The sequence below is a fragment of the Poecilia formosa genome, unplaced genomic scaffold (assembly GCF_000485575.1).
Source record: "Poecilia formosa unplaced genomic scaffold, Poecilia_formosa-5.1.2 Scaffold332, whole genome shotgun sequence".
Lineage (NCBI taxonomy): Eukaryota > Metazoa > Chordata > Actinopteri > Cyprinodontiformes > Poeciliidae > Poecilia > Poecilia formosa.
In genome coordinates, this window is record NW_006800271.1 from 122,595 (window position 1) to 148,205 (window position 25,611).

Below are 25,611 nucleotides of genomic sequence, written 5' to 3' on the forward strand. Positions count from 1 at the left end.
CATGAACAAAACAATCCAGTGTCTAACTTTCTCTGAACCAGTACACATTCAGGTGGAAAATGTCCCAGAGTTGTCTGATGAACAAACCCAAATAAATGTTCAAGTATAAAATGTCCCTGACGAACAAACCCAGAGAATGTTCAAGTGCACAATGTCTATGATGAACAAACCCAAGAAAATGTCCAGGTACAGAATGTCCCTGAGGTCCCTGACAATCAAACCTCCGAAGCTGCAGGCTGCAAAAATCAAAGTCATAACAATGCTCAAATTCCCATCCCTTTGCTTTACCCTCGTCCGACAGAACCACAAACTTTACTTAGATTGATTGTCCACCTTCAACAGCATTTACACTTTCTTTTTGAAGAACTGTGGAAAACCACAGCATGTTTACCTGAGGGAATTGAAAATAAACCTTTCTTGGAGGAAAATTGTGAGTGCTGCTTGACACAGCTCCACCTCTATGAAAATATATGATTGTTTAAAGACTTGGAAGAAATTGCTAATTTGCCCAAGTCCTCAGAATGGCAAACAAATAAAGCAAAGTGTGAAACCAGATCTGAAGAGTCTAAATTGGGACATAATGCAGTACAGGAATATCTGATGAAACTTCAAAATGAGATACACAAAACCAATCTTCAGCTAAATGCTGAATTGAAACACCAAGAAAACATGCTGAAGAAAATCTCACAACAAGAAGACAAGAAGAAGAAAATGGTCTCTGTTCAAACACAGACAGATTTACCAGAGACCTCAAAGTTGAAAACTGTCCATCGCCAATCTGTTTCAGCACAAACCAAGATGGATGCACATGTCTGTGGGTCACCTTTATATTGCAACTGAAACAAAGAGCACTGCATTCCACAGCCAGGGGCGGCGCCAGGAAACTTGGGCCCCATGACAAAAAATTTAATCGGGCCCCCCTGCTGTTACAATTTCTTGAGTCTATTTGACCCATAAAAAGCGGCACACTTTTAAAGGCATGTAGCTGCCTTGCTTTCTTGTCATGACAGTTTGTTATGAGACAGATAATCTGTGAAAAGATGAATCTCCTCTACCTCCTCCCTGACCTTGTCTTGCGGGCTAAGGTTTTTGTTTGCCGGGGTTAAACTTCCCTTCTTGCTTTTGTTTGTTTTTTTTTGGGGGGCCTTGGGGGAAGGCGGGGGATGAAATTATTGTCAGATAATCTCTCAACATATTGACAGTCTTAACAAATATGTACTTTTTGTACTTAAATATATGAATATGTTGGTAGATTTTTTCCCCTTCTTTCTTTAAATGCTTGTGAAATGGAGACAAAGTCTGTAGAGCCAACTTTCCTAAATGGTTGATAATCGCACACAGTAACCCCCCTCTCTTGGAGAAAAACTGGGGAACAAATTGACAGTCTTGTCTTTTTCTCTCTCTCCTTCTAAAAATCTAACTTTATTATTTTTCTTGGCAGCATAGTAACTAACAGTTGTTCTTGCACACCGTCTGAACACCGTCACCTAAGCATGAAGGAATAATTTCATGCAGATTCAAGGGGGGGCTTCAATGTAAATTTGAATGTGTGCATTTTGGACTGGGAGTGGTAACATTTATTTTTTACTGATAAAAATAATTTAAAAAGCACGATGTTATTAATTTTGTAAGGCCCCAATTTTTTTTTCTATTTCCATGAAGAAAACAAAAACAAAACTATTTTGTGGAGGGCCCCCTGTCGGTCAGAGGGCCTTGGAATTGTCCTAACGTCCACCCCCCCTTAACGGCGCCCCTGACTAAAGGTAACACTTGATTGTGCTATGAAATGGCACTATGTGCCTGGTAAACACATCATTGCCCCTTTAAACTGTTTTACTTCCATAATATGGAAGTAATGTGACCTTTGGAGGGTCACAATTTGCAGAGACCAACAACCTAATAATCATGTTTTTGGACTGTGGGAGGAAGTCTCTACGCTGAGATTTGAACCCAGGGCAGTTCTTGCTGCAAGGCAACAGTGCTACGGACTGCGCCACGTGCCGACTTAATAATTATAAACTTAATCACATATTAATAATAATAACAATTTTAAAACTTACCCAGTCATTCAATGATTTGTTTGTTATTGCCGAAACATAAAGTTTTTGACTTAAATCATGAGCACTTTCAGTGTTTTACTTTGAAAGTCTGATCCGGGTCTGACGTCATTCATAATATTAACGGAGCTTTTAGAGCAGCCGCTCCTCCGTCAGTCGGAGTGAAAGTTGTCTCCGGCTGGAGCGGAGCTCCGTCAGGATCCCGGCAGCTTGTTTAGTTCTTCCTCCCCGTTCAGAGAGAGCGACATGCGGCGGAAGGAGAAGAGGCTGCTGCAGGTCACCGGGCTGCTGCTCGCCGCGGCTCTTTTCTTCCCGAACGTCGGCCTATGGTCTTTGTACCGGGACCGCGTGCTGGACAGCGGCTCAGCGGGCTCAGCGGACGGACCGAGCCGAATCTCAGCGCTGCTTCAGGTAAGGCGGCGGTTTTCTGTTAAAATAACCATAAGAACAAACTGGCTGAGAAAATCCACACATCTGCGACTGAAAGCAAATAGAAACCACAGCTGAATTTTTTTAACCGAGCACCTGAAAGACTAGAGCTAAGAAATGCAGAATTGGGACTTTGGAAAGTTGTCGGTACAGTTTCAGCACGTTGGAGAGCGCAATGAGTTTCATAGAAGAACCAGCATGTCCAGACACGAATATTCAGCAGGATTTGCTTCTGTAAACTGAGAAATGATAAAAGCACAACTTCACTCATCATTCATTTTAAGCACGATTCTCAGACCCAGACAGGGGATTAGATCCGGTTTCCCCCAGGGTTCGAGCTTGAACATTTCTAACTATAATAATGTCAATCAGTCAAATCTGTTTACCATTTCGCATATATTTATATGTAACACAAATCACTTTTATAGAAGTTAAAGCAAAGGAACAAGCACATTAACAATGAGGAATCAGCAAAAAATAAATAAAAAAATAAAAATAAAAAAAAAGAACAAATAAAAAACTGAACTTGATACACAACAATTTTAGTAGATAAATATAATAAAATGTCATATGTCATACAGAAATATAAGAACCATTTGAATGCTAGAATTCTCTCTAAAAATAAACTTTCACCATAGGAATGAAATACAACCAGACGAAGGCAAACTTACTTAAAATCGGACAAATGTTTTTTGAAACCGGAGTAGAAAGATGTTTATGCTTTTAAAATTGTGAGCACTCTCAGCTGTCTTCAAAAAAGCTTGTTCTAATCAATAATGCCTCTTTTCTTTCTCGACTGAAGTCTGTAGCCTGAAAGCAGATCTTAAAAAGAGGTTCAACTAAAACTATTAATATGTCAATATTTAATAAATGCATCATAAATCAGTTCTAAAACATCCAGGTAGAGATGTGCTATTAATTATAACCAGCTCAGCAGATCATAGAGTATGAAAAATACATTAACTATTGCAGTCAAATGCCATCTGCAGCATCTTCTTTTGCAAAACTGACTGTCAGCATGTAATATCAGACATGCTCTGTAAAAACAAACCAGACATACTGTTAGAAAAAGTCTGAACAGAGCAAAATAAACCAACAGTTTTCATGATTTCAATCTTTGTTTTGCGTAAGTAAAAATAAAACTTGAGTACGTCTGTTTAGAGCTCAGCTTCTTCTTTGTTACGATAAACCATAAAATTATGTCAAGTCTTCATTTCATTTGTGCTTTGTTTGCTTAAGATGAGAAAAGGACAAAGAGGGAAATGTTTTATCAGACTAATGGAGGAGGTTTTTGATTGTGGGACAAAAGTCAGTGACAGGCTGCTTGGATGATGTTGGGAAGACTTGCCTTCCATCGGAGCTGCTTCTCTGCCTCCTGTTGCTTCACTGAAGCACATAAAAGTCAGTACCGTAATCCCATTCTGGTTTTCCCACATACAGTCTAGTTAGAGACATTTGTAGCTGGTTTTCTCTGCAGCTGCTGCTGAAACTGCTGAGCTCACTTACACACTCACTGATGTGTTGGATAAAGCAGAATTAAAAAAAGATTCAGATTTATTTTCACAAAGAAAATTGCTTAAAATGGGACTTTTAATCTGGTTTGTTCTAATTGTTGCAGAATATAGATTGCAGTAGTTTGAATTAGCGAGGATCTTTTCAGCTTTGACTAATGGTGAATAAACAATTTTCTCCCTTCACATCTCTACTACAAAGAACACAATCATAAACATCCAGTCATCTTGGGCATCCTGTGGATTTTAGAATCTAATAATCAAGTTAGAGGCAGAAGTTTGAATTGAATCTTGATGTTATCTAATCGATTATATACTTACTAAATCTTTAACATAGTTATGCTGAAAGTTCTAGAAAGTATTTTATTGGCACCTTTAAGCTTGATGTAAATTTTCCATGCTTATAGTTATGTTTGGAGGGCCCAAGTTAAGACTTTCACATCTCGGCATTCTGTCAAGCATGGTGGTGGCAGCATAGTGCTGAGGTGCTGTTGTATATGCACAAAGTGAGGGGAACGGTGAAGGGGTGAGATACATTTTGAACTCTTGAATTTCAACTCAAATCAACAGCTTTGGACACAGAAAACGGCCCAAAGCAACATTTTGACACATTTTGCAATCAATTACATCCATCCACTTTCTAACACCCTTGTCCCTTAGTGGGGTTGGGAGGGTTGCTGGTGCCTATCTCCAGCTAACGTTCCTGACGAGAGGCAGGGTGCAATCAATTACATTTTAATATTAATTCAGTTCTTTAATTAATCATAAGGGAAATGGATAATTAGATGTGCAGCATGGCTCTATGTACAGGTAACCACCCAAATCAAATGAACTTTAATTAGAACTTTTAAGGATCAATGTACTGGGCACTTTATTAGGTACACATTGTTATGTTGGACTCTCGTTTTGCCCTCAGAACCACTTTCATTGCTTATGGCATAAATTCAAAACATACGTTGAAAACAGCAGATATTCTGCATAAACTGGTTTAAAAAGCTGTTGTGGCCTTTCTGTCATCTGTAACCAGACTCCCTTTTTTCTCTGACCTTTGACACCAACAAGGCATTTCAGGCAACACACCTGCTACTCACTTGGTTTTCTTTGTCTCTGGAGACTGGTGAGGGATGGTTGTGTTTGAAAATCCCAACAGACCAACAGTGTTTGAAACACTGTTGGTCTGTTGGTTCTTCTGGCACTAACAACCCTGTCATGTTCAAAGTCACTTATATCCTCTTTTTCCTCCCCATTCTGAGGCTCAGCAGGTGACAACCTCTAGATGCCTGAATGTACTCAGTTGCTGTCATGTGATTGATTAGATGTAGAATTTGTGCTAACAAGCAATAAAATTCATGTACTGTAAGATATGTGAATATTTTAGTCTAATTATGCAATTATAAAAATTCACCCTAAATTAAAATGTTTGTATTTCGTGTCATTTCAGCCTGGAAAAGTAATGGTTTAAAAAAATAAATAAATAAATAAAAGAACAAAAATCCAAACCAAATACGACATGATGCCCATGATGAGTCAAAGGAAACTTCTGACAGGAATCTCTTACTTTAAACATATTAAATGTGACAGTTTTTTTGCATACCATCTCTTATTTCACACAACGTTTCAGGTAATATTTCACATTTCTGCACATGAAAACTGTTTAGCAGTGGGATTTAATAATAAATATGTCCTAAATGAAAATTGTAGGGCATTTGTGCATTTTATTTGTGTTTTTATTGGCTGCGGCGCTGCTCTAGATTATTACATCTCTCTAACCATCTTTTATAAGCAGTAAACCTTGATATCATTCAGTGTTGATACTCTCCAGTACCAGAAGAGATCCTGCTTGTTTTAGCCAGCGACGTGTTTGTTGCATTTGTTTGCGCAGACTTTCAGTCAAGTCATCTCAGTGGATACTTGTTTACTGTACATGTGGCTGTCAGAGAAGATAATCTAAATAACAAAAAATGTAACACAATAAAATTATTTTAAGCTGTCTAATGGATTTAGTAACAGGTTGTAACTTTGCGGTGTTCCCTCTGATGATGGTAAAGAGAATTTTTCTGTGAAAGTTTCTCCCAATCTGAGCTTGCTTATTTCATATAAGAGGCATCAAAACCTCCCACTTGCTTTGTGTTTTTGCATGTTTTCTGAAACTGATAGGTTAGGTTTTAATCCATCACTTTCTGGGAGAGAGGTTTCAGTTTTCACAAGTTGCAGTCTGTGTCGGGTCCTCTGTCCACTCTGCAGCTCAGCAGGATTCTGCATAATGGCTCCTTTTTGGAAATAATGGGCCTTACAGTGGAGTTACTGCACTGTTTTTCTCTGCAGGGTCTTTTGCAGCCTGGAGTTAGGAAGAAAATGGAAATCTTTGTGGGGTTTACACACATTGTGACGGGTTTGTGCAGCTGTGAGCTGAGTTTAGAGGTTCTGCTCCGCAGCCAGCCAGACTGTTGCTCCGATTCTTGTAGAGATAGGACGTGTTTCACAACTTGTTAGCTGTTTTGTCAACTTGAAGTGACTCGGTCTGCATATTCAGGGTTCAGAACTTGTGAAAACAACCCACAGAAATGTTAGGCTGTGCTTGGCCTCAAAGCAAAAGATTTAAAAACATCATATATCATCTTTCAGAATTTGTATTTAGCTTTGATGTGAGTGTGTTTAGATAAAACAAGCTGGATGACTTAACTTATGATCATAATTTTTAAAGGATCTTCCCTGCTGTTCATAAATCACAGGGAAAGAAAAAGTAGCCAAATGTTACTGATTGTGGTGTTTTATAAGCTTGCAAATGGTGTTCCAACTTTAGAATTTGTGTTTTCAAATGTTCCTTGGGAAGTTGCATTCCATATTTATGCTATTTGAAGCTATCAACAGCATTCTGGGGTAAATGTGACTGGATATTTGGCCTTTCTCCTTGGGAGAATTGAATTGGTTCCTACTTTTAAATGATAAAACCAAGTCCAACTTCCATCAGTCCCCTTCTTCAATATTAAATCCATTTCATGCAGGGTGCAAGTGACACTGATAAGAAAGAATTCCCTTTACCTGATGCTGCCACCACCATCTTTGACAGTCTCATCTCAAGCCATCCATGCTGGTTTTTTGTCATTGTGGTCAAACAGAGTTTAGTAAAAGTCTTATGAATAACCAAGTTTTAGACCCCAGTTGCAGTGAATCATGAAAACTGACTAGAAAGTTATTGCCAGTGGTGTTGGCAAGTAAAACATATTCTAGAACATTCAGTACCAATGGTTGAACTAAGCGACTATTTCTTTGGCACTCTTTATATTTTAACATTTTTTCAGCAATTTATAATTTACGTCTAATATAGTTTCTGCAGATTTTGTGGTAAATAAGTTTGAAATAAATACTAAATCATTTGGAGTAAATGTCATATAAACTATGATATTTATAATTTATGAACATCATTCTTAGTCCTCAACTAAAAATAAGGACTAAATTTAATGTTGGAGTCGCAGCTGCTGCTCTCATTCAGATAGGATGTGGATTCATTCCCTGGACTGAGGTAGAAATGGGTATTTTTGTGCACACAAGTTTTTGCATTCCTGGACAAAGCAAAAGGATGCTCTCAGCTCCCAGCACAAATTGACTTGTCTGTGAAGTATCGGAAAGTGGAGGAAGGCGGGGAGCAGAAGGTGAGATAAAAACAGGAAAAGCAGGTAATTGTCTCCCTGGGGTTCTGTGATATAACGAAAAACAGAAAAGAAGAAGAAGATGGAGGGAAAAAAAAATCTCCTCTTGAGTCCAACCTTCTGAAGGCTTTCACTTTTAGCATGGAAAAAAGAAAACAGACAGGTGGTGTTGACCCAAGGTGGTCGAACTCGTTGGTCCGCAGAGAACAAATGCTCAGATCTGTTTTTTATCAAATGCACGGCTTTGCTCTTTTCCCCCTGCCAAGCAAGGCAGGGTAAAATGTAGACATCTCTCTTTCTTTCTTTAGCTTGTGTCGTTTTCTTATTTTACATCCATCCATCCAGCCAGGCATCATATCCTTCTCCTGCTCTAACACCTAAGGCAATGTTTCTCACTCCTGGACCTTGGTGCCCACAGTCCTTCATGTTTGAGATGGATTCTTCTCCAGCACACCTGATTCAAATGATTGCTCTACCTCCAACTTGCTACCAAGTGCTGCAAAAGGCAGAAGTATCTCAGGCAGAAAGGAAACATGTAAAACATGTAAGAGATGGAAGCCCAGAGGACCGGGGCTGTGAAGCACCAATCTAAGGTGTTCAGAGGCTAAAGTAGATACCTTGTCATTGATGAGACCTGGGTCTGCCCCGGGCTGTCCTCCCAGTGAGATCCTGGTCAGATGCCCAAACCACCACAGCTGATTCCTTTAGATGTGGAGAAGCAGAACTTGTACTCCAAGCTACTGATGATGGAGCGCTTCAACTCTAAGGCAGAGCTCAATTCTGGTTCTGTTCGTCGTGATCCATGATTCTTGACCAAATATGAAGGTTGGAAAGTAAATAGTTATAGAAGAGCTTGATTTTAGGCCATCTTCACCACACACTGGAGTGAAGCTCTCATTTTTGCAGTTGAACCTGTGATTTATCTAATCGTTACTGCTATATGAATGATACCGTACTTCAGGAGGAGAATCTCAGAGGAAACATTCCACCTCTTTCCATGGTAGAACCGTGATGTTAGAGTTGCTTTGGTTGAGGTTTGCAACAACAAAACATTCAATTTGATCAAATTTATCAATGGTCACAATAAAAAAAAAAAAACAAGTCACAAATGATAAAATACATGTGGATAGCAATAGATCCTGCATTTAATTTGCAAGTTGCTTTTTAGAACTTTTCAAAACTCAGTTTTATTACAGAACTTTCAGATTTCCTTCAAGAACCTACAGGGTTCATTCCAGAAAATATACATTACAGTACAGAACTTTCTGGAGCTAAATGATTACTTCCTGAGAGCTTGTGAGAAGATTTACATGACTTAGCAGAGTCTACATCTTTTTCAAAAGTTGGAGGTTATTTTCCAAGACCTATTTCATAGAACCAACTTGCTACATTTTGCAACTTATGTTTTTTTATTTTTATTTTTTTCATGAAGCTTGCAGGTTTCTTTCTGGACCTTATATAATTTCATTTGTACACTTATAAATTAAACAATACATGTCGGTTCATAAGTAATCTATCAGTTATTGAGAAGTATGGCCTGTATAATGTTTTGCTCACAATGTACTATAACAATGTACTATATCACAACGAGGACAAGACAGATATAAAGGCCGGCAGAAAAGTGATAGCATTTACATAAATTATTTCATTTAACCATAGCAAAAGATAAAAAGGACAATTTTCAATATTTTAACCTCCTTTGTTAAAGTTGGTCAGGTGGTGCAGCAAAAAGTTTAAAAAGGACAAATTTGACCTGTGAGGGTTGCTGCCATTTGTCACTGATCACATCATCTTCTTGTATTTCCCTGGAGAAAGATGTCTCTTTTAAGCTGGAACACGTCAAAAGAAGGAAGGGAAACAAAGTTAAGGTCTCAAAGCAAAATGTGGCAAGTCTCTGCTGAAAAGGTGCCATCGTAGATGTTAACGTGGCATTTCCACTCATTGTACAGGGAGTTCTTTTTATTTCTGGGCACTGAAGACCTTTTCAAATCTGTTCCTGTGCGACAGGTAGGGCTGGCTCAGGGAACATGTTTTCTTTCTCCTTTTGGGAAGCCTCACGTATTATAGTTATTTGACATTAATATTAAAAGTGACAAAGAAGAGTTTTTTTTATTTGTATTTATAAGGTTATTGAGTCAGAATCTTTTCTAAAGTTAAAAGTTGATAAATATTTCTACATGTTTAGCTACAATTGTTATTTGCTTTTAAATGTAACTTCTCATAATAAAGGTTAATTTGTATCTCATTTTATCCTATCAGAGTGCTGTTGCTGTGAAGTTGACATTTGGATGGTTCCTCTTCCAACAACCAATAAAGTGAAAATTTTGACCTTTTAAGTTACTGGTGGATAATCGTTATGGGTAAATACATATTCAAAATGTACTTTTAATTGGAGCTTTAAATTTGATATTTTTCTATCTTGCAGTTTCAAAAACATTAATTAACATAAATGAGTTTTTCTTAGGAAAAACTTGTGAATGCAGCAGTTCTGCAGCTTTATTGTATATTAAGAAAAACAACTTTATGTTGGCAGGAAAATTTATTCCATATAAAATCGTATATTTTTGAATAAATCCAGGATCCCTCACTGATTGAGGTGGAAATTTTAAAACACAAAATATTCAATTTTTCCTTCCGTAATTTTACATACTGAGACTGATTTCAGAAAACAAAGGTTTAAACAAAGACGAGTTTATAATTAATTTATGAAGCCGTAAAGAGAGGAATGGAGCTAAACAAGTCCAAAAATGAAAAAATGACATTTTTCAATGTATTATGGAAATATTAAAAAGTGTAAGTTCCAGCTCTTTGCGCACAGTATTTATTGTTCTCACCGTACTGCAGAGGTGTGCTCCATTAAATTGGTGTTTTTATGCTGGCATTGAAAAAACTTGGCAATATATGTGTCCATGATTTAATAACCCTTAAAACTTTCAGCTTTAAGCTTCATCTTAAATCTAAACTGAACAGAGCAGAATTCAGTGGAACTGGAAAAAAAGTAAAATAAAGTGAATACACAGGTCTATGTGGTAGGAAAGAAATGGATGTTCCAGCAGAAAGCTGGGTTAATGCGGTGTCCGGCTTCATTTCTTGCATATTAGTGTTGAGTTATTAAGACAGCTTTTCTGGGAGTTATATTCCCTTGGCTGTTTGTTCTCTGCAAGGTCCTCTACAACTGCTGGCTACTCACTTGTGTGACTGTATGTGTGAGAGAGGCGGGCGGGGCTGTGGAGGGGGTACGTTGGGCCAGACGGGGAAAAAAAGACTCTCTGTTTTAATCACCACCATCTTTTCTCTCATGCTGTTTTTCACAGCCTCGGCCCACTCGCGCAAAGTATAGAGACTTGTGCAAAAAACAGTATAAAAATAAGAGTTACTCTGAAGCTTTCAGAATCAGCTATAGTCTTTTATTCTCTGTGTTCTGTTGCTCAAGGTCTCGTTGGAGCGGAAAGCCTCAGTGGAATAAAACATCCACAGTGGCTGAAATTTTAATTAGAAGCAAATGTGTTGGCGTAGCATCACTTCCATTCATTTGGAAAATACACAGATGGACTCACACTCTACTTGACCCACCGAAAGCAGCAAAAAAAAGTTTATCTAAAATAAATTCCTAACTGTCTTTGTGTTCTGGCAGTGGAACAATAAAAAGTTTAAGTAAGTACGTTTGCTTTGTTTCCTGGATGAGGATTAGATCAACAAGTCTGAGGTCGTCGTCGTCTCTCTTGCAGAAAGCGAGTTTTCAGTTTTGGGTTTTTAGTGATCTACTGGTGATATATTTGGGAGATTGATCGACTTCATCACTTGCATTTGAAGTGATGAATCTGCTCTAAAAGGTGAAAAGCGGTAAGTTATGCAGATAAGAATTCCCAGAGAGGTGTTTTTAATATAATTGTTTGTCTCTTTCAGTTGTCCCATCCTTTTGTCCTGAACGGTAACATTTACCATGTTAACGTCGATCTGGATTCATTGTTGGATTCATTGTTTTTTTTTTTGTTTTGTTTTTTGCTTGTTTTCTAAACACTGCACTAAAGATAAATCTACCGGGATGTCCACTGGAAGATTTTTCACTGTCCTTCATGTTTTCCACTCGTATATAATCTCTCTCTCTGTAAGATGATGTGCTTTAAGGTGCATTCACCCTAGCCTTACTAAGTCCACTTTGATCTTACTGCAGTTCATTTTCTTGACAGTACGGTTTGCTTCAATTGGTGTCGAATTCTGGTCTGCCTAAAAACCCAGGTCATGGTTCGGTCAAAGTCATCTCTGCTGCAATTTGAATGACAGGCAGATCAGAAACCCCTCCAGAAGCAAGAAAAGGCAAGAAAAGGCAACATTGGTTAATACCACCAAAACAAATGTGCAAGACTAGTGGTAGTTGGAGGAATGACTTTTGCCAAAGACAAAAGAGAAAACGTACAACCATTAAAATCTCATGTATTTTTGTTTGCATTTTATAAAGAAGGAAGTTGAGCTCAGTTTCTTCTTCAGAAGTTTCAATGTTGTTTCCTTCAGTGGTTCTTGGTGCAGCACCGCCACAGGTGAAGGAAGGAAAACGTTTTTCAAAGGGTTTGGTTCATTTGACACACTGCAGTGTAAAACCAAACCGCACCAGCTGAACATGTCATACATGTTGAGATTTAGGATAGAATGTGTTGCTTCTTTATGCCCTATGCTGAAGGTTTTCAGACCTTCACCAGGGAAAACCAGGGAAAATATCCTGCTTTTATGGTAGCACCTGGCTGTTGCTCTTAAAAATATGGAAGCAGTAGCAATATTCTTTCTGTTCCAACTGTCATGAAAACTTTCTATTGCTCCAGACTGTCCCTTTTGGGCTAGAAAAACCTCCATGATGAGATGGAGAGTTCTCCTGGGAAGACCTGCTAATACCAAGGCTGGAGAAGCAAGGGGGAGCAGCAGAAAGGGAAGATCAAAGTCTTCTTTACCTATTGATATAAATCCTTTCCTGCATTTGAGTTGTTGTAATCTTGTTTTTTTTTTCTTTCTTTTTTTTTTTACAAAGGCAGTTCCTATTGCAGGTGATGTTTTTAGCTCAGTTCTTTAAAGAAGTGCGAAACTGATTTCTTTGGCTTCTGGATGAAAGTTATATGAATAAAAAAACATTAGGAATTATATGGGAAGAGAACTAAAGTTAGGAGAGACTACTGTTATTTACGATGCCTCAGACCAAACAGAAACAAGAATTACTGTACTACTTGGAAAGAAAAAGAAGATAATTTTGAAAATCTTAGTCAATAAAACATTGTTGTCAGCAAGTACTCAATGCACCAAGCTTCTGAGATGATGTGGCGCTGGATCAGTGCCCTTGGCAAAGCTAATTTCTTTTGCTATAATGGCCGCATTGTTGCAGTTCAGAAGAGATATCAGAGGACTCTACTCCAGTTTCAAAGGCACAAATTTGAAAAAGAGATCTGACTCATCTGAATTAGCAAAATCTGTGTCAGCTTTACAAAAATCGACCAACAGCAGCTTCACACCTTAAGACTAGTTTGCAAAAGGAAAACAAGAAATTTAACAACCAAAATGCTTCATTGGGTCCCAAAATGTCCCTAGTTTGTTAGGAATGTGGTGCAGGCCAGACATAAAGAAGGGAATGTTTATTCTCAAATGTCACAGACTGTCAACTGTGTAGAATAAAAATGAATCAATGCAAGAAAAGCTGCTCATTTTGATTGTTTTGTTGAAATATTAACTATTAGCTGCACATTTCTCGCAGTCCTCTAGTTTTACCCTGAGCTGCTTCTAAAAGATTTAAAAATGTTTATGAAACAAAATCAAGCTTAAGGTGTTGATTTGATTTCTACATTTGTTGAATATCTGCGACAGACTGGCGACCTGTCCAGGTGTACCCCGCCTCTCGCCCGGAACCTTAGCTGGAGATAGGCACCGGCACCTCCCGACCCCACTAAGGGACAAGGGTGTAAAGAAAATGGATGGATGGATGGATGGATTTGTTGAATATTGTTAGAATTGTGCTTTGAAAACATTTTTTAAGGTTGGCATTACTGAGTCAATGTGGCACCAGAGGGAGGTTGCATAATAGCAGCATCATAGACAGGTGGTGTAACTTAGTGGGAACATGTTTGACTGCATGTTGTGGTGACATTTAATTTTCTCTCACTTGCTTTTTGGATTATACCTCAGTGGAGACTTATGTGCACAACTTAATGGGTTTTGATTTTGTTACTTAAATACTTACAGAATACTGCACTTTCTCTAAAGGTGTTGATTTTGTTAACAATAAAGACCCGGCATGGAGTTGATCAGTGTTGGAGCTTTGTTACACGTTGGGCCACCATGCTTGGAGATACACAGCTCAATACCCAATGATTAGGGGATGTTGGAAGAAATTCCTCTCTCAGGAAGTTTTGATCGCTCTCCTCATTCAAGGAGTTGCTCTTGACCAGAATTGGTAAATCGGCCTCTCTTGGAAGAGACACAAGCAATCAGAGAGAGGATTCTTTCAGAGAAAATAACTTTGTGCTTGTTCTCACCTATTCAGGTTTGACTGCCCTTGATGTTTTTCTTAAACAGAACTGGCTTTTCTAAAATTCTTTGTCTCTCTGTGTGTAGAGAGGCTCTCGCACCCAAAGCTGTGCAAAGCTCTGAGTCCGCTACACAGTTATGTAGCGGGTGGGCTCGGGATGAGGCAGTTCTGGAGCCTGCTGGGCTCTCTTTGACTGACCTTTCACCCCAAAGATTATGATGATCCTGAAAACTGCTCTTTTAGCAGTGGTACTCTAAGCAACACTCCATTTGAAAAACTGTTTTGATAGAAAGCAATAATGCCTGTATGTTTGTCTTTGAAGGTAAACAACAAAGCAATGACTAATAATAAAGCCTAAGAATTAGACTTGCTTGAGCAATTTCAGATGGACTATTTCATAGTTAATGGCCATGAAGATATTCTACTTGTGCAAGAATAGGGTTTGGTTTGGCTTAGCATCCCCAACGAGTTGTCGCCCTGGTTGGTTGCCGATGTCACTACTGAATGAGAGTAGGTTGTTTAAAAAAATAAAAAAAGTAGTTTTTCCTTGGGGATCAATAAAGTATATTCTGGTTCCTATTCTTTTTTGTGTTAGAGCATTTTGTGATGAATGAATCTACAATTGATCAATTTGCACAATCATCAACAACCATCTCTCAGTGAATATATAATTTCTCCTGAGTATAAAATGTTTTCATAAAATGTGGAACGCACCACTGACTAAATGATTTATTGTTCTATGGAGTGTCTCCCTCCTTCACTGATTGGTCTTTCTCCTGAAGCCATTGTGAGGCAGAACAGAAGCAAACAGAGAAAAATTGCAGAACAGCTGCTGCAGACACTTTACACAGTCCCACGGCTCGCCAGCGCCGTTTGTTTGACTGTGCAACGCTATCAGCCAGCAGCCCGGTTAACAGTATTCCACACAGTCAGCCGTGTTTCTTGTATTAACAACGTTCCTCTAATTGCGTCCTCCCATGGAGCTAATTAATTTACCATTGTGCTGTGATCCTATAACATCTCGAGCCACCGAAAGTCATTTCTAAAGCAGGCGGGAGAGAATTTCATAAACGGCTGCTTGTGCATTTTAATGCACGGCGGAGAATAATGGCTCGTGGTGATGAGTGTGTTCACCACAGAGATGAGAGTGAATGTCATTTTGCTGTGTGTCAAACAAATAAAGAGCAGGAATTCTTTGCCTTTCCTTTGTGTAAATCCACAGCTGTCAGTAACAGAAAAAATAATGGAGGGTTCTGGATGGCAGCCAGAAAAGAAAGCTGATGAGGATTGAAAGTGTGTCTGCAGATGTGCCTGTTTTGTTCAAAGAACTTTTCAACATCTGAAACAGATAATGTAACCTGAAATAATTAATTCATTTCAGTCTATATCTTGGTGTTTCTTTGTTCTTGTTTCTGCTCCTTTAGGGGCTCAGCCAGAAGGTGGTTCAGGTAGGAGTTGACGGTGTGCGGCGAGTCGACTGGCACGACCATGAAGCAATAAGGAGAGATGCGGCTCGGATCGGTAGGGCCAAACTCATTGCTGAATCTGTTCAGGCCACACAGACATTCACTGCTTTTCTATTTTTTCCCTGACTTCTTTCCATAATTTCCTCCAAGTGGATTTTCTACCACATAACCTGCATGAATCAATATGGCTTGTAGCGCCCTGAGTTCATAATTAAACACACTTAATCTTCACAATAAGCATTGATTCTGCCCCTGGCGTTGAGTTAGAAACAAGTGAAAGGATTTAATTGGCTTTTGTGTAGTTTTGAGAGAAACTTTGGATGGAAAATTACCTGGACTTTTGAAGGGTAAGGTCCAAGACTAAAAGATCGTACAGTGCTTCTTTTCAATAAGTCAGTACTCGGAAATTTGACAAAAGGCAGATGTAGAAAAATTAGCCAATTCTGCTAGGGGAAAATTTTTCATGTTTTTGATATTTTCCAGTTTGAATACATCTAATTTGAAGAAAAAAATAAGTGTAATCAGCAGGCTCCTACAGAGATATGCAAGTAGCTGAGGAAAAAATTAAAACATTTTAATGTTATGTCAAAACAGGGGAACGTCTAAAACTCAAGAGATGCAACTTTGAACAAAAAATTCAAGTATCTTATTCTGTAATTCCTGCCAAGTTCAAGAATAATTCTCGGTTCAGTAAACAGCTCCAAATTATTCATAGAAAATGTTCCTATTCACAGTTTTATTATGTTCAAAAGAAAATGCAGTTTGGGAAGCTGAAATAGAACATCTTTCATTTTCCTGCGCACTGATTGGCTGTAGCTCCAAAAAAGGACATAAAGAAGACTCAGAAAGTTGCCTTCTGTGGTAAGGAATATTTGGAGTTCATAACTATTCAAATAGGTAGTTGCAATATTTATATCTCAACTACTGGAGGTATCAATCAAGATATTTGCAGGCTGCTGTGATGCTAATCCTCTTGATTACAGAGGATCCACTGTATACATATTCACAAAAAAAATAGAAAATAGTTCTAAAATATAATAGCTTTTCATCATAAATGGCTGTTATTTTGACTAGAAATTGCTTTAAAAATTAAATAATGACTAAATATTACTTTTTTTCAGAATTTTGTAAAACTAAGAAACACAGGTTGGAACCAGAAGTGGATAATAACTTGAGTAACTTAAAAAAAAAAAAAACATAATTGTAGTGTTACTACATTGTACATTTCATTTTTACTTGAGTAATATTCTTATGAATTTTTCCAAATCTTTTTTAGTAAAATTTACAAATCTCTGCATTTTGAAAAAAAAACAAAAAAACAAACAAAAAAAAACTTCACTGAATAAAGAACAGCCATGTTTTAACCAAAAATACACCAGACTCAAATGTATGGTTTTATGTTAAAGTGAGACATCATGTTTTTACACAAGCTTTGTTGTTCTACTGTTGTTTCTATTTACAGTAAACACTACATATTGCTTTACTCTGTTGTAACATACGCCTGCATTACCTGCTGCAAGTATTAGTATCATATGATTTACAATGAACAATTTTAAAATCTTACTCATTTGCATTATTGTTTTCAGTGAAGTCCTTAAAATACCAGAATTATAACTTGAGTTCAGACTTCACAGGACTTTGAGAAAAACAGTTAAAAAGATGTCAAGTTTGGTTTGTGTTTGTTACAGTACTTTCCAGTATTGTACTTTACCACAGTTTGGATCTTTTGGATTAGTTTAAAATACAACAAACTGTATATCGCCATGCAGACTTACTAAACACCAGAACAATAACAATATTTTCAGGTTAAACAAATTATATATACTTAAAAAAAACAAACAAAAAAACCAAAACACAGATATTCCCTTTTACTCATTTTTTACATACTGTATTTGAAGCCCGATAAATCATTCTGCAGACTTTGTGAAGAGTTTTGTTGATGGCTTTTCTGAGTCATTTCACACCACGATATATTGGGAAGTGTGAATTTAAAAATGAAGAATACATAAGTCAGATTTAACTAAAATCTTAAGCAGTTGAACAGTAAAAAGGACAGAGCTGTGGTTTAGGAAACTTACTTCACTCAAATGATTCATATGTCAGAGTTAATTTGCTTCACATTAAGTGTGAATTTCTTTGCTTTATGAACTGATAATGACTCAGACAATTTCAACGGGAAAAAAAAAATCACAAAATCTTACTTCTTAAAATTAAAATGTAGATCAATTAGACTTCTAATAAAGAAAATGTAAAGGGATGTAAAATAAATATTTTGTATAAGAGCAACATACTGAAAAGAACAAATACAATCCTGAGGAATATGGTTATTCTGATGCACTATGAGGGTCAAAAGGGGCAAAAGAAAAAAAAAGAATTTCATGGAAAATTATCATAATGGAAGATTATGAAAATTTAAAGCTGAAAATGTGTTCTGCAGGTAATGGTGAGCAGGGGAAGCCGTTTCCTCTGACAGAAACTGACCGGGTCGACCAGGCCTACCGGGAAAACGGCTTCAACATTTATGTCAGCAACCGGATCTCTCTGAACCGCTCCCTGCCTGACATCCGCCACGAAAAGTGAGTGTCTTATCAATAAAACGCGAAGAGTATGAGTGGGTGTGCATCAAAGTAACTGAATTACTGAAATGCTTTCCGTTTGTTTTTTGTTCCCATTCTAATGATGTTTTTAACAGAGGAATCTTTCTGACAGGTTCACCTTTATAATGACAGCCACTCATCTGGAGGACGTTTGGTAATGTGTTTATGCGTAGATAAAATAACTAAAAATGTTTCCATCACAAAGACGAATTTATCTAGACTCTTGTATGAACCTTCTGTCTTTGAATGCTGCTGTAGCCCAATTTTCAGTTTTTCTTGTAAGGCCTTTTCTCTGACAGTTCACCTCACATCAGCTTTCATTTGAAAGCAACTGTAGCTGCTTCCATATCACTGTTTTTTTTATTTTTATTTGTATTCATGAAAGCAGAGTTTTCTTGACCTGAGCTCCCCTACAATAATATTTTAATCTGGAAAGACTCAGACAGAGAAAAAGGAACAATTAAAAGGTTTAATGACAGGGATGAATAACAGTTCTTTGGTGCTTGGAGCCCGGGAGCTGATTTGAGCTGAGATTTGATGTGAACTCGATGAACATCCCGATATCTGATTAGGGATGCTCTCCCCCCAAAAAAGGGCTGAGGCCGGGGCCGAGGCTTGAGGAAAAGTGAGACCTACAACTTGGGAGCTGACTTGAGGATGCAGAGAGAAAAATACAGTACAGGTAGTCAGCCAAAGGAGTGCAGAAGTCTAGAAGGTGAGAAGCTGGTAGGAGGAATCAAATTTGATTGATAGAGGGGTTTTCATGATATCATGATGCCCATCTGAAGAATGAAGGCCTGCTAAGAGAAAGGGCTGAAATAATACAGGCAAGAGAGTGAAGGATAGTTAAAGGCGCGGAGCCAGGCATGAGATTGGGATCAGTTTAGGGGACACACAATTGCCTGGAGAAAGGCTGGAGGATAGGTGCCTGCTGTAAGGGAGCCACGCTGAAAAGTATGAGGGAAGAACAACTGAGACATGGACCAACAATGAGAGAAAGGCTACGACATGGGCAGGCTGTAGGAGCAGGCAACGCTGGGACATAGGCTGGAAAAACTCAGACGTAGAAATGAACGATTAAAGATTTAATGACAAAATGAATAACAGTTCTATGGAAATGAATAACAGTTCTTTGGCGCTTGGGCCCCGGCGGAAGATTTGAGCTGTAATCTCGGGTGAACATCCCCGACGCTGATTAGAGATGCTCTCACCCCCAAAAGGTGGCCGAGGCTGGGGCCGAGGCCCTAAGGTGAGAGAAGGCAATAGTGGGACCATAAACCTGTGAGTTGACTTGAGGGACAGGAGGAGAAGAATGCTGAGAGGAAAGAAAAGGCATACGGTATAAGTGGTCAGCCAATAGGGATGCTGTTCACGAGAAAAGGTGAGGCACTGATAGGAGGAATCGATCTGAGGTGACAGATGACACGGGGAAACTTAGCTGGTGGAAGAAGGCCAGCAGTGATATACCATAACGACATGATGCCAGTCTGGTGAATAGGGGCCAGCTGAGGGATACGCAGCTAGAATGAAACCAGGCAGGAGGATGCAGGACAGCTTAGTGGTTATTGTGATGGCGCGGAGCCAGGCTTGTGAATGAGATCAGCTTAGGGGCTACTGGGACAGCATTGAGCCGGGCAGGTGAATGAAGGCCAGCAGAAGGGATACTAGATGGCGTGGAGCCGGGCAGGTGGAGAGTACGGGCTGAAGGGATACAGAATAGCCTGAAGAAAGGCTGGAGGATAGGTGCAGGCTGGAGAGGAGCCTCGCTGGATAGACAGAGAGAAAAGCTGGGACATGGGCCAACTGAGGGAATACAGGGATGGCGCAGAGCCAGGCTGGAAGATGAAGGCAAGCTGAGTGGTTACTGTGATGGCACGGAGCCAGATTGGAGGATGAAGGCCAGCTGAGGGGTTACAAGGATGGTGTGGAGCCAGGCTGGAGGATGAAGGCCAGCTGAGGGATTACAGGGATGGCGCGGAGCCACGCTGGAGGATGAAGGCCAGCTCAGGGTTTACAGGGATGGTGTGGAGCCAGGCTGGAGGATGAAGGCCAGCTGAGGGATTACGGGGGCGGCGCGGAGCCGGGCAGGTGAATGAAGGCCAGCTGAGGGTTTACAGGGATGGCGCGGAGCCACACTGGAGGATGAAGGCCAGCTGAGGGTTTACAGGGATGGCGCAGAGCCAGGTTGGAGGATGAAGGCCAGCTGAGGGGTTACAGGGATGGCGTGGAGCCAGGCTAGTGGATGAAGGCCAGCTGAGGGTTTACAGGGATGGCACGGAGCCAGGCTGGAGGATGAAGGCCAGCTGAGGGGTTACAGGGATGGCGTGGAGCCAGGCTGGAGGATCAAGGGCAGCTGAGGGTTTACAGGGATGGCGCGGAGCCACGCTGGAGGATGAAGGCCACCTGAGGGGTTACAGGGATGGCGTGGATCCAGGTTGGAGCATGAAGGCCAGCTGAGGGGTTACAGTTTGGAATGAAATCTGAAAATAAGGGTGTTAAAGACAGAGGGGAAAGATATGCGTAACATTGACAGGATAAGACCATGCGCTTTGCACGAGGTTGACCAACCACCACCAGAGAATTGCGCAGTGCTCGTCTGGCACTGGGGGAACAGCAGGCAGAGAAGAGATGCGTAATAATGCAAAGGGAATGTTTAAAACGGACAAAGATGTTGTCACAAGTTGACCGGAGGGCTTATTATGGTGTTTTTCAGAGGTGGATCGTGGAGTAAGTGAGACCCCAGGCAGGTGAGAAATAGGCGGGAGAAGCTGCTTCAAATGATCGGGCTGGGGCCGGGAGAAAAATGTCTTGCATCCGAGGAGCGTCTTAGGGGAAAAAGAAAGGGACAAAGCGTGCAGATGAACGGATTGAATGCAGCTTGGAACCGGCTGACGGCTTGGGTGTGGATCCTTTTATGCAGAGCTTGATTGATGATTGGACGCGCCGGGTGAGGACCAGCGCTGAGGTCGGAGATGAGCATGACGCTGATGGGCGAACGGAGGGGGCGGAGTCTTCCAGCTTGAATTTTCGCTATCAGCTCCATGTTAGTGCTGACAGATACACTAAAAAAAGAAAATCAAAGCTGCAACTCAGACAGATCAAGATATAGCTGAATGATGTGTTTTTGTTGCTAATGAAAATGCAATCTGTTACAACAGTTGTTTTCATTACTGCTGCAGCATTGAAAACAAATACTGAACACAACTTGAAGGTATTTTTGTTCCAAATTGGCCTTCCAGAATTATCTTCTCATCTCCTGCAACAAGTTACAGATTTTCAAGATCACATCCAGAGACAAAACCTAAACTTTCAATTCTTGGACTGGATGATGTGGCCTAAAGTTCATATATATCGTAATACACAATGTTAATTCGTGCAGGTGTAAAAGGTAAGGCAGTCTCTAACTTGTCTTCCAAGAGCAGGACTAAAGCAACCAAATTTGCTTTTGTTTCTCCACATACTCCAACAGCAGACGCTGTAGTTTATAAGTTAAGTTAAGCAAGCAGCAGTTTGGATGCTCAATTATAAACTGGCACACATATATGCAAAAAAACAAACAAAAAACAACAGGTTTTAAAGGGGACATATTTTGCCAGATTCACATTAGCACATTTTTGTACTGTCTCTACTGCTTCTAAAAATAGCTGAAATGCTTAAAAAAATAAGAGACATGAAGTACATGTATTTTGGTGTTTGGAAACTGAGCCTGTTTTAAAAACCACGGTAATGTAATGTCACCTTCCAACCTCAGTAAAGCCCAGCCCATCTCCTAGCAACCCAAACTGAGCTCCAGCATGCTTGGTCAACTGGGTTTACCATTGTACAATGGCTGTTGGAAAAGACTAATGTTCTGTTGTCAACTTACTGTCCTGAAACTTGCTGCATTCTTGTTGGTTGTGCAGGAGGCTCCACTGCTGCTTTTCGAAGATGTTCTGTTGAATAATTGCACATCTGTTTGCAGCCATTTTCACATATAAGTGTAAAAATGGAGTTGGAGGAGTGGCCAGCAGCAGCTTATTTGACTTTAAAGCGACAAGATGCCTTAAAGGAGCTACTTCTGAAACAAGCTGCAAACAGGCACAACTGTGCAGTCTAAAATCTCATTTTCTAATAATGATTTTAGACAAAAAAAAATCTTAACATGTTTTGTATATCCCATATATGTATCTAAACCTGTTCAGGGAAGCTTAACAGGTCACCTTTAAGACAAATATAAATCTCTGATCTAATATAGATTCTAAAATAGCATAATCCCCAAATTACCTGCTGAACACTCTTTACACAGTGTCTTAGTGGGTATTTGAGCCAAGTTGCGGTGGGTGCTGGTGCCTACCTGCAGCGGTTTCAGAAATTATTATTGATCCTCAAGGGGAAATTTCTTGAGTGTCAAATACTTCTAAAGTGCCAAATACTAGTAAATATAAATATTATCATTAGTATCACAATATTTATAATGTGTAAAATTACAAGTAATTTAAATATGACCAAAATATTAAATAAATTCAATAAATAAAATGAAATAAAAAACAAGTATGTGCATGAAAGTTTAAGTTTAATGTCTTTCAGAGTTGGACGTTGTATAGCCTGATGACTATAGGCAGAAATGAAAGTATCACTTTTTAAGTTTAAAGTAAATAGTATAGATTGTTCCAGGGAGCTTAGATAAATACCATGTATTAGAGCATCATAAGTCATGACAACTGTTTCAAATAAACTCTTACGATCTGCCAAAAAACAGCACAGTGTATTTAGAATAATCGCTGTATTACACAGCTGAGCAAATTATATACGATCAAATTATTCTCTCTTTGACATAGGCAGTGATTTTACGGTCCATCCTCTTTTTGTCAGGTTTTCAGGTAAACTGTAGCATCCATTAAACCTGAACTGTTTTGATGGAGAGGAGCAGACTTTGTGCTAAAACGTCTGTTCTTCATCGCCTCTCCTTGATTCAGAGCTGTTTTCCTTTATAAACAAGTCGTCTGTCTATTAATCAAACATCTCCGACATGGAAAACTCTGTAACACTTGAACGGTGTCGCCACCCCCCTCAGCTCACCTGGCAAACAATCTGTGCGCTTCATAAATTCCCGCATGTTCTGAAGGGGGAAGAGTGATGTGTTTGGATGCATGAAGAGAAGGTGAGCTTCCAGCAAATTACGTTCAAATTGGCAGTGGTTGCCATGGAAATGTATGCTCAAATGATCTTCATTTTATACACTGGAGGTTGCACAAACTGCAATGCATCAGATGTATTTGTATTTGTTGTTTGCTCAGTAACAGTGTTGCCTCAAGTGTGAACCATGCACCTCTACTAATGTTTGGTTCACACAGTAGGATATTTTGCTGATTTTTGGCCTGATTTTGTCCTTCTGACGCTCCAATTACTGTGATATCTCTAAAGATTATCTTAGAAGATGTTCATTCTGTGTGTGTTTTATAAGAGCGATCTAGTCTAGAAACAATGCTGCGACCTCCAAGTCTTGGCCTGGTATCTTGGCCTGTAAGTTCTCTGAGGACAAACGATTACACAGCCTGTTGAATGTTGAAGCTAATCAGAAAGCGAGAAGACGGAAACACGGAGGGGAATCCAAAACAGAAAATATAAAATAACTGCCACGGTCCACCAGAATGTCTGGTGGACATCAAAGGAATTTTTTTTTTGTTTTTTTCTTTGTTAAAAATCTCCACTGCTTCTTCCTCACCTGCCATGTTTGTTTACTCCGAAGTCACGTTTGATATCTAGAGGTTTTGAGAGATTTCCCATCTAACATCTAAATGTTCTTGAGTGAAATCTGTTTTGAGAGTGATGCTTTTGTAGTTTGACTGCACACACCCAAACCAGTAATATCTATGGATTTTTTATCATTGTGTATGGTCTCTCAAGTTTTGAAAATTAACCAACAAATCTGAAATATTGCCATGTGAACCAGACATTAATCTAATCTGTCCAAACAAGCCAGAATTGTTAACTGTTTTTTTTCATTTTCTGTTTTGAGCTTTAACATTTATCATCCTGAGAGAGACTAAGATTGAGCTTTCGGGTTTTCTGTCAGTTCTCTCAGCATTGTGAAGTTTGGTCTTGGATGACTTTGCTAGGAGAAGATTTGGCTGGTATCTTAAATGTTTTCCTGTTGGTAGCAATCTCTCTCTCTAAAGAATGAAGGTTTAAAAATAGCAATGACCTTTTAGCAAATTGATAGGAAACAACATTTGCTGGTTCATTGCTGATATTTGTCTGCATTGGTATGTTGACAAACACTTGAATGCTCCAGAGAAACAAAAAAAGCTAATGCATAGATAATCTCTAAGTTGTCTTCAGTTTTGCTGCAGAGACACAATCTGGTCCATTCCCCTGTTTATTTTCTCGCCCCCTATAAAAACTGACACCCTGCAGCATTATTAGTAACTGTGCTGGCCAGATGTGAGTCATTTTCTCCATGAACACCTCTCTTTGTTTTTAGTTGTGCTTTTCAAATGAACATCTTTAGCATCCTTTGCTGACCTGCCTGTTTTCAGCCTGAGTTTGCTCCTTCCTGTCACTACCTGCTTCGTCGACTGATAAGGACCACATTATTTATAATTACTTGAACAAACATGAATTCTCACTGACAACCATGCAAAATGTTCCTTTTTCCGTATTAGACGTAGCGACCACAGTTCTGTTTTATCGCTGCTCTGATGGCATTCTAAAAACCGAACACGTTTTAAATAAAAACATCTGCTGTCGCCTTGCACCTTTCACACATCCGTATCTCACCTGGCTTGCCCTGCGGGTGCCGTCTGCTTCGCTGCGATTAGCTCATTGTTGGTGACTCAGAGGCAATCAGACACAAACCTGCACCTGGCACATCTGAGTTCTGCAAACTGATGATTTTTACTGGAAGCACACTCGCTAACTGTTACCTCCGTCTCCCCGTGGAATTGGATGAGGTTTGTTAAAGCAAACCACCCAGTGAGCTGTCCATCACTGCAGATCTTAGTGTTTGTATGTGAATGAACATGCTGGCTGATATTCAACACCTGTATTTATCGACTGACACAGCTCACTAGACACTTTCTCCGGGGGGACATAACTCACCTCCAGTGATTAACGCCTCTGCAGGGGTTGAGCCACCTGCTGGGGTAATTTATGAGGAGATCGCCGTCTCTCATCGTTTGGAGCACATGTTGGGGCTGATAACCTCTGTACATGCTGCTAGTAATGAAATTAAAGCTGTCTGTGTCGTAATACGTTTGCGGCATCACTAAGCTCTTTTTGTGCAGCACTCAGAAGGCCTTTGGTTTGCTAATTGTTGTCGTCTCTATTTAATTACTGGGTAACACTTTATTTGAAAGGGGGTGAATAAGACTGTAATGACACTTTCATAAACATGACATAACACCTGTCATGAACA

General features: G+C 39.4%; 1 protein-coding gene across 1 annotated transcript in view; it reads left to right on the top strand.

Moving 5' to 3' along the window:
- The first annotated feature begins 2,196 nt into the window (after positions 1–2,196).
- Positions 2,197–25,611, top strand: part of LOC103152880 (polypeptide N-acetylgalactosaminyltransferase 10-like) — a 60,423-nt gene continuing 37,008 nt past the window's right edge. Inside the window, exons 1-3 of the mRNA XM_007573535.2 lie at positions 2,197–2,468; positions 15,577–15,673; positions 18,056–18,194. Of these exons, the coding sequence (XP_007573597.1) occupies positions 2,304–2,468; positions 15,577–15,673; positions 18,056–18,194 (401 nt within the window). The 5' untranslated portion in view covers positions 2,197–2,303. The remainder of the gene's footprint in view (positions 2,469–15,576; positions 15,674–18,055; positions 18,195–25,611) is intronic.